The following is a 12,623-nucleotide window of genomic DNA, read 5'->3' as shown; positions in this document are numbered from 1 at the left end:
GGTCCATCAATGGCTATTAGCCAGGATGGGTAGTAATGGTATCCCTAGCCTCTGTTTGCCAGAAGCTGGGATTAGGTGACAAGGCATGGATCACTTGATGATAATCTGTCTGTTTATTCCCTTTGGGACACCTGCCATTGGCCACTCTCAGAGGAGAGGATACTGGGCTTGATGGACCTTTGGTCTGACCCAGTATGGCTGTTCTTATGTTCTTAAGTTCACTGTTCCCTTGATCTCAGTGCTCTCCCTGCTGATGCCAGGCACCATGAAGGAGAAGACGTATGTTCTTGGACTCAAATTCAGAGGGGGTAAGGAGCAGAGAGGGAGATAGGGACATAAGCAAATAGACTAGGTTGGGAATGGTATAACAGCAGAGAGAAGTACGAAGGAACTTGGGGACAGGGATAGAAGATTTATAACCATTAGAGCACATGCTCCTCCAGAACATGTAACTAAACCCAGGATACCCAAGTCTCAACATTCTTCTGCTGTCCAGCAAATACCTATAAGCCTAAATGAGTATCTCACCTCTCCCCTGCTAGCTGGCCGCATAGAGGATAACAGCCTACTTCTGCTAAAAGTTCTCCATTAAGTTGAGTAGCAGAAGACTGTGCTGTCCATCTAAATGTCCAAAATGTGCTGATTACCCATGTGTGATCAATATGATTTAAAAAATGGAATTTGGTTTTTGTTTGCTTGTTAGAAAATCACATTTAGAAAACCCTAAGTTTATGTTAAAAGAATGTTAAGGTTATAAAGTCAAGCAGTCAAAAGTTAGGGAATACTAAATTTACAGTTGCCTTTGTAACCCTAATGTTGTTTATAGGGAGAGGCTGTATATATAATATGTGTTACTTTGTGTCTAGCATACAAGAATTGTTGTGCTCATCTATATCCATTAAGAAACCTATTAAGTTACATTGTCAAGATACAAATTTTCACAGCATTCATATAGTTGACTGAGATCAGTCTGGTGGCTTAGCTTAATAATGTCTTATATTTTTGTTGATATATTTTAACATTCCTTTAAAAACAACTAAAAGCTGTATATTATAATCTTTCTCCTTTTTCTTCAGGTATAGCAGCAATGCTTGTATCCTTCCTGGTGGGTTTATACTATAACACTATCATTGCCTGGGTGATGTGGTATTTCTTCAACTCTTTCCAGGAGCCCTTGCCTTGGAGTGACTGCCCACTCACTGCTAACAGAACTGGTACAGATTTTGAAATAGTATTTTAATTTGCAAAGCACTTTTTGTCATTAGCAAATCATTCAATAAGAACTTTTTTGTATAAAAATAACATATCATACCAACTATATCAGGGTTGTATGCAGTGTAGTTGCAGCCATGTTGGTCCCATGTTAGAGAGACAAGCTGGGTGTGAGGTAATATCTTTTATTGGACCAACTTCTGTTGGTGAGAGGGACAAGCTTTTCTCTCTCACCAACAGAAGTTGCTCCAATAAAAGATACTAACTTGCCCACCTTGTCTCTCTACTTTATCAGCATTTTGATATTTTAATATTTCAGTTTTGCAGAAGAGTATTCACCATACAATTTGACTTTTACATGAAATCTGTGTTCCTGAGTTATTATATAATAGAATATCAGGGTTGGAAGAGACCTCAAGAGGTTATCTAGGCCAATCCCCTGCTCAAAGGGGAACTAATCCCCAGACAGATTTTTGCTCCAGAACCCTAAGTGGCCCCCTCAAGGATTGAAGTCATAACCCAGGGTTTAACAGGCTAATGTGCAAACCACTGAGCTACCCCTCTGGCTTAAATTTCAGCCTTTAGATGAAATAGCTGACACACTGTACTCTCTTTAGAACGGGCGCCACTAAGAGAGAGTTGATACCGTATATATAGGAAAATACACGTATTTGCAAAAGGACAAAATCTAGTGCAAGATTCAGCATTCAGGAGCACTTTGTAGATTATTGGCACCATAAAAAAATCTTGATAGGTTAAAAAAGATACAGTTCAATAACGCTGTTGTATGTTTCATGGTCTGTAAAGATAGAGTGTACCCACTTCCCTCACACTAGCACAATCACATTTTAAAGTTATAAAGAGCTCCACTCAGTATAAACAAACTCAGAAACATATGAAAATTAATTAGGCATCATCATTGAAACTTCAGATTTCTATCACACATGAAATTGATAGTTTTCTTTTAATAACTTTTAACACTGTGTCTGAGATTTTCAAAGGCACCTAGGAGCTTTCAAATGGGAAATGACCATCTAAAACCTTCAGGCAGCTTTGAACGTTCCAGTCTGTGTCAGACAAGAGAACAGGTTGGAAACTATTTATTTAAAATATGAGAGAAGGCTGTAACATTTTGTGACATATAAATACATCTAAGCGAGATGAGACATGTTAGATATAACTTTTCAACTGTACTATTTCAGAAAATAGTAATCACTAATGACAAAATGTATGTGGCACAAATATAAAAGAGCTGCATATTCTGGTAGTCCAGACTAGAATGATATTTAGGTTAGACAATTACAAAAGATCCGATTCTGGGTGTTGATCTCAGAACAGATTGCCTTAAACCAACAAACAAATGCTTAAATATTGCTCCACAACATGGAAAGACTAACGGCTGATGAACACTGACCATGAATGTACGAAGTAGTACAGAGGTGGAAGCACCCCCACTTGCAGTCAGGCATGGTGTCGCAGTTTCTCCCCATCTAGGTATAAGACCAACCAGGCCTTTCTAGTATTAAGGAGCAACCTGTTCTGATGGTCTCATTTATTGTAACGGAAAAAGGAAAACATAAATGAAAGCTTCAGTCAGCTGCTCCACTGGGAACTCTCCACCTTTGGTTTAATCAATCTTATGTCTTGCCTTTCTAGCCAGGGAGCACTCTCAGGCTGAATTTCCTGCCTGAAGCTTGGGCCTCTGCTGGGTTTTCAGCTGACTTCCACTCTTTCCCCTTTGTTGAGCAAGTCTTTAGTAGCTCCCAAGGAGGTTCCACACTCAGTTTGTTCTCTGGGGCTGTTCCTATCCCTTGCCTGTTCCTTTCTCCATAAGCCTCTTCTTTCCAGGTAGACATCACTTGGAATAGCTTCCTCACCAGCTCCCCTGAGAAGTCTCTCACCTCAGGAGAGCTGGCTTCTTGACTAAGCCCTCATGAGCCTTTATTAGACCTAAGTATTTCTTATTGAACTAACTGCTTCCCAGCTACTTCGGCAATTAACTAGCTGCAGGTGGATCTGGGTTGGGCCACGCTCCTTAGCAGATCCTGTCACAGGTAAGCTGGGTACCTGACCCCCACCCCCCAGGGACCAGCTACCCTGTGATGTATTCTCCTCCCCCCCCCATTTTAAAAAATGAACATTGCCCTTCCCAAGGCAAGATTAAGTATTTGCCTATGTCTAAATGGGCTCAACCATTAAGCACCTTCTCCAGGACTGCTGACATAGGTCACCTCTCAATCATTTCTTCTAGCAAGAGAGGTCCTTCTTATTTTTCTTGTTTGACTGCCTCAAAGAAGTCTGCAAATCATTTAACCATTCTTCTGTTCTCATCACTGAAGTACAACAATATTGCAAGTCATATTCACAAAGTCCTATGTTGGTTATGTGGCAAACAAACTCCCCTGTAGTCTTTGGTACATCATAATTCAAAACAAGTTGTACATTTTGTATTGCCAGAGATAATTAACAGCATCAGAGATAATTAACAGCATTAGTCTCTGACCATTGGCAAACCGGAGTCAGGCTTCTTCTTGATCTTCTCAGACACAAGCTTCTAGGATACATTTTTAGGCACATCCTTTGGAGTTAAGGTTGTCTTACATTGAGCCTAATTCTCCCTTGGGGTTTCTCATTATTAGCAATCTAATCTTTTTTTCCTACAGCCTTCAGTAACAGCTTAGCCCATTTCTGAGTCTCTTGGATCCACATCACTTCATGTGTGATGTTATCCATTGGAGAAACACTTTTACTCTCCTCCCTTGAAGGGTCCCAGTTTACCTTTAAGCTAGACTTCTTTTTAGCTCCACTTTGATTCGGGTCTTGTACTGCTGTTTCCAAAATCTCTGTTTCAGTCCTTCCTCTTGTACTTCAGCTCCTTTCTGGGGATGACTTTCTTTCTCACCAGCCTGGCAGCTTTCCCTTTCAAGGGTTTGAGGCTTTGCCTCACCCCATCTGTCCTGTGTTGTCTGACATTTCCTGGGACTCAATCCCCTCTTCAGGGCTGCCTTCTCACCCTCTAGAAGTTCAGTTCTCTTATCTTGGGTCTTGATACCATGGGACTGTTGAAGGATTTTTCATGGGGCTCCCTCAGATTCTTCAATAACAGCAAGTGCTGTCATTACCTGTCACTTGCTTTTATCGTCAGGCCAGCTAACTCTTGCTTTTGTTTCATGGCTTGAGCCAGGGTACAGTCTCTTGAGGACAGTATTTTCTCTAGTTCCTTCAAGGCTGCCCACATTTTGGTCCTGTAGTGCACTAAGTTGTGCCATGATCAGAAAGAGACCCCGTTGACCAGAAGGCATGTGATGGATTGTCCTAGGGATGAGGGGTTCCATGATCATCACTCCCAAGAGATGGATGGTAGTTGTCAGGGACTCCTTTAGACTCATCCATCTGCAGTCCAGACTCGAGAAGTGAGCTGTTGCCTGGAGCTACAATTCAGGATGTGACGGAGTGTCTGCCAAGACTGTTCAATCCCTCAGCCAGCTCCCCTTCCTACTTCTCCATGTGAACACCAATGATACTGCCAAGAATTATCTTGAGCAGGTCACTGCAGACTATGTGGCTCTAGGAAGAAGGATAGAGGAGTTTGAGGAGCAAGTAGTGTTCATTTCCATCCTCCCTGTTGAAGGAAAAGGCCCAGGTAGGGACCATGGAATTGTGGAAATAAATGTGAGGTTATGCAGGTGGTGTTGGAGAGAGGACTTTGGATTCTTTGACCACAGGAAGTTGTTCCAGGAAGAAGGATTGCTAGGAAGAGATGGGATCCACCAAACAAAGAGAGGGGAAGAGCATCTTCACAAGCAGGCTTGCTAACCTAGTAAGTATGGCTTTAAACTAGGTTCACTGGGGGATGGAGACCTAAGCCCTGAGGTAAGTAAGGAAGTGGGAGGAAACACAAGATGGAGGGTGCAGAAGGGGAGGCCTCCTGATTCATAATGAGAAAGTAGGGCAATCAGCTAGTTATCTTAGGTGCCTGTACATGAGCGCAAGTGGCCTGGGAATCAAGCAAAAAGAATTGGAAGTCCTGGCACAGTCAAGGAACTATGATGTGATTGGAATAACAGAGACTTGGTGGCATAACTCACATGACTGGAGCACTGTCATAGATGGATATAAACTATTCAGGAAGGACAGGCAGGGGAGAGAAGATGAAGGAGTTGCACTGTATGTAAGAGAGGAGTATGAATCCTCAGAGCTTCAGTATGAAACTGGAGAAAATCCTGTTGAGAGTCTTTGGGTTAAGTTTAGGGACAAGAACAACAAGGGTGATGTCATGGTGGGTGTGTGCTATAGACCACTGGATCAGAAGGATGAGGTAGACGAGGCTTTCTTCGGACAATTAACTGAAGTTTCCAGATCACAGGCCCTGGTTCTAATGGGTGACTTCAATCATGCAGACATCTGCTGGAAGAGTAATACAGCAGTGCACAGACAATGCAGGAAGTTTTGGGAGAGTGTTGGGGACAACTTCCTGGTACAAGTGCTGGAGGAACCAACTAGGGTCCATGCTCCTCTTGACCTGCTGCTCACAAACAGGGAAGAATTGGTAGGGGAAGTAAAAGTGGGTGGCAACCTGGGCAGCAGTGATCATGAGATGGTTGAGTTCAGGATCCTGACAAAAGGAAGAAAGGAGAGCAGCAGAATACGGACTCTGGACTTCAGAAAAGCAGATTTTGACTCCATTAGGGAACTGATGGGCAGGATCTGCTGGGAGGGTAAGATGAGGGGGAAAGGAGTCCAGGAGAGCTGGCTGTAAAGAAGCCTTTTTGAGGGTGCAGGAACAAACAGAAAGAACAGCAAATATGACAGGCGACCAGCTTGGCTTAACAGAGAAATCTTCAGTAAGCTTAGACACAAAAAGGAAACTTACAAGAAGCAGAAACTTGGACAGATGACTAGGGATGAGTATAAAAATATTGCTTGAGCATGCAGGGCTGTAATCAGGAAGTCCAAATCACAACTGAAGTTGCAGCTAGCAAGGGATATGAAGGGTAACAAGAAGAGTTTCTACAGGTATGTTAGCAACAAGAAGAAGGTCAGGGAAAGTGTGGGACCTTTACTGAATGGGCAACCTAGTGACCGATGAGGTGGAAAAAGCTGAAGTACTCAGTGTTTTTTTGCCTCAGTCTTCACAGATAAGGTCAGCTCCCAAACTGCTGCACTGGGCAGCACAGTATGGGGAGGAGGTGAGTAGCCCTCAGTGGTGAAAGAACAGGTTACAGACTATTTAGAAAAGCTGCACATGCCCAAGTCCATGGGGCTGGATGCAATGCATCTGAGAGAGGCTGATGTGATCCCAGAGCCATTGGCCATTATCTTTGAAAACTCGTGGCAATCGGGGGAGGTCCTGGACGACTGGAAAAAGTCAAATATAGGCCCCTCTTTTAAAAAGGGAAGAAGGAGAATCCGGTCAGCCTCACCTCAGTCCCTGGAAAAATCATGGAGTAGGTCCTTGAGGAATTCATTCTGAAGCACTTGGAGAAGAGGAAGATGATCGGGAACAGTCAACGTGGATTCACCAAGGGCAAGTCATGCCTGATCACCTACTATGATGAGATAACTGACTTTGTGGATACGGGAAAAGTGGTGGACGTGATATACCTTGACGTTTGCAAAGCTTTTGATAATGGTCTCCCACAGTAGTCTTGTCAACAAGTTAAAGAAGTATGGATGGGATGAATGCACTATAAGGTGGATAGAAAGCTGGCTAGATCATTGGGCTCAACGGGTAGTGATCAACAAGATCAAGTGGAGTGCCCCATGGGTACAGTTTTGTTCAGCATCTTCATTAATGATCTGGATGATGAGATGGATTGCACCCTCAGTAAGTCTGTGGATGACAATAAGATTGGGGGAGAGGTAGATATGCTGGAGGGTAGGGATAGGGTCCAGAATGACCTAAACAAATTGGAGGATTGGGCCAAAAGAAATCTGATGAGGTTCAACAAGAACAAGAACAGAGTCCTGCACTTAGGACGGAAGAATCCCATGCACTGTACTGGCTAGGGACTGACTGGCAAAGCAGCAGTTCTGCAGAAAAGGACCTGGGGATTACAGTGGACAAGAATCTAGACATGAGTCAAGGGTGTGCCCTTGTTGTCAAGAGGGCTAATGGCATATTGGGCTGCATTAGTAGGAGCATTGCCAGCAGATCGAGGGAAGTGATTATTCCCCTCTATTAAGCACTGATGAGGCCACACCTGGAGTATTGCATCCAGTTTTGGGCCCCCTGCTTCAGAAATGGTGTGGACAAATTGGAGAGAGTCCAGCAGAGGGCAACAAAAATTATTAGGGGTCTAGGGCACATGAATTATGAGGAGAGGCTGAGGGAACTGGGCTTATTAATCTGCAGAAGAGAAGAGTGATAGCAGCTTCAACTACCTAGAGGGGAGGGGGGTTCCAAAAAGGATGGAGCTAGCCTGTTCTCAGTGGTGGCAGATGACAGAACAAGGAGCAATGTTCTCAAGTTGCAGTGGGGGAGGTCTTGGATGGATATTAGAAAAAACTATTTCACTAGGAGGGTGGTGAAGCACTGGAATGGGTTACCTCGGGAGGTAGTGGAAACTCCATCCTTAGAGGTTTTTCAGGACTGGCTGGACAAAGCCCTGGCTGGGATGATTTAGTTGGTGTTGATCCTGCTTTGAGCAGGGGGTTGGACTAGATGACCACCTGAGGTCTCTTCGAACCCTAATCTTCTATGATTTCTACTTTGCCCTGTGGGCTGTAGCAACCATGTTTTCTAAGGTTGTCTGTCTTCTAACCTTGTTCATGAGGAGTTCAGTAGCTGTCTAGGCTACCACCAATACTGCAGCTTCTATAGTCAATTCTGTATTGGCAGGTATTGATTATAAGTCCTTCGCTGAGTGATGAATCCATCTTCCTGCACCATCTTCCAGAATGCTTGGACTGTTGCCCACTCCCCTGTGGGGATGCAAGCCCCTTAGTAAACAGTTACCATGTTTTCCATCTCAAGGTCCATGTTCATGCCTGCTTCACACAGGTCTTCTCTCTCCTGGACTACCATTTTTGTCCTTTCAGTTCCTTAACTTGCTACAGGAGGGGACCCTTGACTTAGGTGGATTCCTGCAGTTAGGTGTTGTCTCACAATCACCTCCTCATTCTGCCGCTATTGCAGTTCTAGACTTTGCACTGTGTCCTGGGTCTTCAATGTCCAGATCCAGTCCTGGAGGGCTTGCAGAGCCACTTCATGCTGCTTCTGCTGGCTTTGCAGCTGATCGCACACACCAGAGTGAGATGGTATAGCTGTTGCAGTTTCTGATTGTGGAGTTGCACCGGTTTCAGCTCGCCATCTGTCCTTTGTTGAAGCTCATTGATTTTGATCCTGCTATCATTGTAAAAAGCTTCCTTCTCCAACTGTAGTTGCTTATGCTTATGCTTCAGTTTATTGGTGAGCTTATTCAGCTCTTCCTGAAGCTGGGAGGTCTTGAGTTGCTTCGCTATGTTCATACTCCGAAGTTGCTTCTTTAGCAGCCTCTTTCTCTTCTTTCTTCATCTCCCATTTTAACTCAACCTCCAACAGCTGTTGCTGGACTTGGTGGGTATGTTGCTATTGGCCCAGATCTCCTGCAGTTGCTCCTGCAACTTTTCTGTTTGCTGAAGGATTTTAAGTGGTAGCTGAACCTGAAGTGGAAGCAAAGTGCTGCCTTTCTGCTCCAGTATGTGTTGTCCATCCACAGTGACTTTCGACTCCTGTAACTTCCTGATTGTCTATTACATTAATCATGTCTGGCTGCGCTTTCCAGAGTGCTCTGTCAGGAACCACAGGGCTTGTTCACCCTCTGTTTCAGCTCCTTGGAACTTGTCCTGTTGCCTAGTTCATTTTCCACAATTACAGCCTAGTGGCCATCAGCCTGGCATATTTTGGACTGTGAGTCCAATGAATTGCTTCTCCTCTAGAGTCAGGTCTCCCTGACCATGAGTACTGGTGCCAGATGCCCTGTGACAGGAAGCACTCTGTATAACACAGGCCCCAGAAATTCCCAAAAACAATTCCTAGAGCGTCTGTTTTAGAAAAACATTTAATCTTGATTTTAAAATGTTCCATGAGAGAGAATCCAACACAACCATTGCAAAATTGTTCCAATGATTAATTACTCTAACCATTAAAAATGTATGCCTTATTTCCAGTCTGAATTTGTCTAGCTTCAATTTCCAGCCCTTGGATCGTATTATACCTTTTTCTGCTAGACAGAAGAGCCCATTATTAAATATTTTTCCCCAAATAGATGCTTATAGACTGTAGTCAAGTGACCCTTTATTCTCTTTATTAAGCTAAATCTTGAACTCCTTCAGTCTATCACTATAAAGCATATTTTCTAATCCTTTAATCATTCCCTGAACCTCTCTCAACATCCTTCTTGAACTGTGGACACCAAAACTGGACACAATATTCCAGCAACTGATGCACCAGTGCCAAACACAAATACAAACCTCTCTACTCCTCCTCAGGATTCCCCTGTGTTTGCGTCCAAGGACTGCATTCATCTTTCTGGCTACAGTGTTGCACTGGGAGCTCACATTCAGCTGATTATCCACCATGACCCCCAAATCTTTATCAGAGTCACTACTTCCCAGGATAGAGTCCCCCTATCGTATCACTATTTTCTTAGTTCCTAGATGTATACATTAACATTTGGCCAAACTTACCTGTTCATGCAGAGAAATCAACAACCAGTAGATCCACCTGTACATTGCTCCAACTCTAGAATTGTGCCCTTTATATTATAAGAAAGAGGATGATTAATGGCAGTAGAGACTCTTGCTTCAAGGACATTCCAGAAGGGAATTCTCAGACAAGATCTCTTACAAGATAAAAACAATGGAAGGCTCAAAGATTTTTTTTAAAATTGGGTTTGGAGAGGGAAGCTCTCCCTGAAGAACACCCATGCATACATCTCTTTTACTTGGGGGGGAAAAAAAGCAAAAATACATACTGTAGAAATTGTACCTGTTTTCATAACTTCCGTCCCCATTTTATTCTCCCCAAGCCACCATAACCTCCTCATAGCTAGTCAATAAAAAATGGGAAAGGAAACTCATATACAAGAGTCTTCCTCCCGTTCAGCTTCACAGATTTCATATATAGGGTAGGTTTATTAAAACAACAAATTCTCCATGAGAATTGCAATTAGGCTGGCCTCCTTCTGTAAGAACCTATCAGTTTCCCATGAAACCAGGTTCTAAGAGGTTCTGAGATTTACCAAACAAATTTCAGTGGGATTACAGTTCTGTAATTTAGGATACAATTGGTGTATAATTATTTTACATATCTATAATAAATTTACTGAATGACCATCTTTTTATGGTTACAGGTTACGTAGACGAGTGTGCCAGGAGTTCTCCTGTAGATTATTTCTGGTATAGAGAAACTTTAAATATTTCCAGTTCCATTAATGATTCAGGCACCATACAGTGGTGGCTTTTACTGTGTTTAACATGTGCCTGGGGAGTACTGTATGTGTGCACAATCAGAGGCATTGAAACAACAGGAAAGGTACTACATTTTGTTTTATATGAGCGTGAGATATACAAATTCTATTGTGATTCCCTATTTATACAGGAGGATATATGAAACTAGTTATATTATAAAAGCTACATATTTCATAAGCAAAAGTAATCCTATTGCCAATATCAATTTTTTTAAAAATGTCATATCTCAGTAATCCTTTTGAACAGGGAAGCAGGATGAATGGGAATTCAATGTATGTGTGGATTCAGTAGGATCCAGCTCCATGATCTCAACAAGCCTTTCTCTCATTCTGTATCTTACTTACCTTTAAGATGTCTTAATGAATAATCCAATAGACTGATCTTTTTGGTATGACCATTCTAAAATCATGTGTGTCTATCCTTACTGGGGTTTGTGCTCATCCCTCAATACTTACTATCTAAATACCAAATCCAAGGTTTTCAAAAATGAGTCCCGGTACCTAAAGTTAGGTTCCTAAGTGCATAGTTAAGCACTTAAATAAGTACCCTTATTTTTAAAAATGTTGAGCATTCAGCAGCTCCCAAATTTTTGTAATAGCAACAGTAATAATCAGACATCAGGTTGTAGATTTTTTTTTCATAGTTAGCAGTCATGACTTCAGTGCTGAAGAGTTACAACTTGCCTTAAATTGAGCATTGACTCAATATATATATATTAATAACTCAAAATATACATGTACTGCATTTGTCAAACACAAGCGTTCCAACAGTATGTTAATTATGACCAGTTTGACACTCTTTTCTATTGTTTATCTGTTGTTTCACATTTAATTGTTTTCTCCTCTCATTTCTTTATTTTTCATGAAACTATTTATGTCATACTTTTAAATATTTATATGTTCCTTCTCCAGGCAGTGTATGTAACATCAACTCTTCCTTATGTTGTGCTTACCATTTTCCTGATCCGTGGCTTGACATTGAAAGGATCAGTCAATGGAATTGTATATCTATTCACTCCCAATGTAAGTGATTGGATTCTTTGTCTGTGAATGAGGCCATTAAGTAGATATCTATATCATTAAGGACAAGTAGAAAATAAACCCCTTCCATCAGTATGTATTCTGACTATCCTTCAGGCATCCACAAGCCATTTCCTTAAGGCTTGAGTTGGGTGGTAGAGCCCTTCTTTGCATTAGAGCAGTGGTTCCCAAACTTGGTTTGCGGTTTGTTCAGGGTAAGCCCCTGGCAGGCTGCAAGACGCTTTGTTTATCTGAGCGTCCGCAGGTACAGCTGCTTGCAGCTCCCAGTGGAACACATTAGGAAATTGTTAATAACTGCATGCTAGCCATTTGGGTCTTCTGTTGTAGTGGTGATTACGATCTCAAACCTATCACCATATCATGCTGATTATTCTTTCAGCCATGAAAGAATACATGCTCCCCTCAAATTATGTTGTTGAACTCCTGAATGGGCCAGAGGGATCATTCCAGAACAATGTGAACTGTTTTCTCATCTCCTACTACATTTTGCTTCTAGAATGCTTCCATACTCTACCAGTAGAAAGCACTCAGCCTGAGTTTGAAACATAAGTGGTGGATTTAGAATGGGATTATAGTCCTATCTTGGAATTTTCTGTCCAGATATCTGTATTAAAATGTTTTATTTTCAGAACAGTTTCTCACTGAAAGTAGTGTTCAGCTGCCATGGGAAGCCAAGATATCAGGGTTTATCTGTTGATCAATCAGTGTTAAGTAGTACAACTTAAACACTTTTGGAGGAAAGAGATAAGGAACCTACTGTCACCTAAAGGAAGACAATTATTTGCATAATCTTGTCTTTTTATATATTTGTTTAAAAAACTACTTATATTTAATTTTAACACATAAGAAACACAAAGAAAAGTTTATAAAAGCACTCATTCTGTTTGCTGTCCATGTTTTAAGAGTGAGAATTAACTA

At 42.0% G+C, this 12,623-nt stretch overlaps 1 protein-coding gene across 1 annotated transcript in view; it reads left to right on the top strand.

Annotated features, from left to right (window-relative positions):
- The window catches only part of LOC116817009 (sodium-dependent neutral amino acid transporter B(0)AT1), an 81,554-nt gene that overhangs the window by 24,051 nt on the left and 44,880 nt on the right, over window positions 1-12,623 (top strand). Inside the window, exons 3-5 of the mRNA XM_032766725.1 lie at window positions 1,077-1,214; window positions 10,548-10,729; window positions 11,577-11,687. Coding sequence (XP_032622616.1) covers window positions 1,077-1,214; window positions 10,548-10,729; window positions 11,577-11,687 — 431 coding nt within the window. The remainder of the gene's footprint in view (window positions 1-1,076; window positions 1,215-10,547; window positions 10,730-11,576; window positions 11,688-12,623) is intronic.

The sequence above is a fragment of the Chelonoidis abingdonii genome, chromosome 2, assembly GCF_003597395.2.
Source record: "Chelonoidis abingdonii isolate Lonesome George chromosome 2, CheloAbing_2.0, whole genome shotgun sequence".
Classification (NCBI taxonomy): Eukaryota; Metazoa; Chordata; order Testudines; family Testudinidae; genus Chelonoidis; species Chelonoidis abingdonii.
Note: the sequence above shows the minus strand (reverse complement) of the source record. Positions and strands in the feature narration are given on the sequence as shown.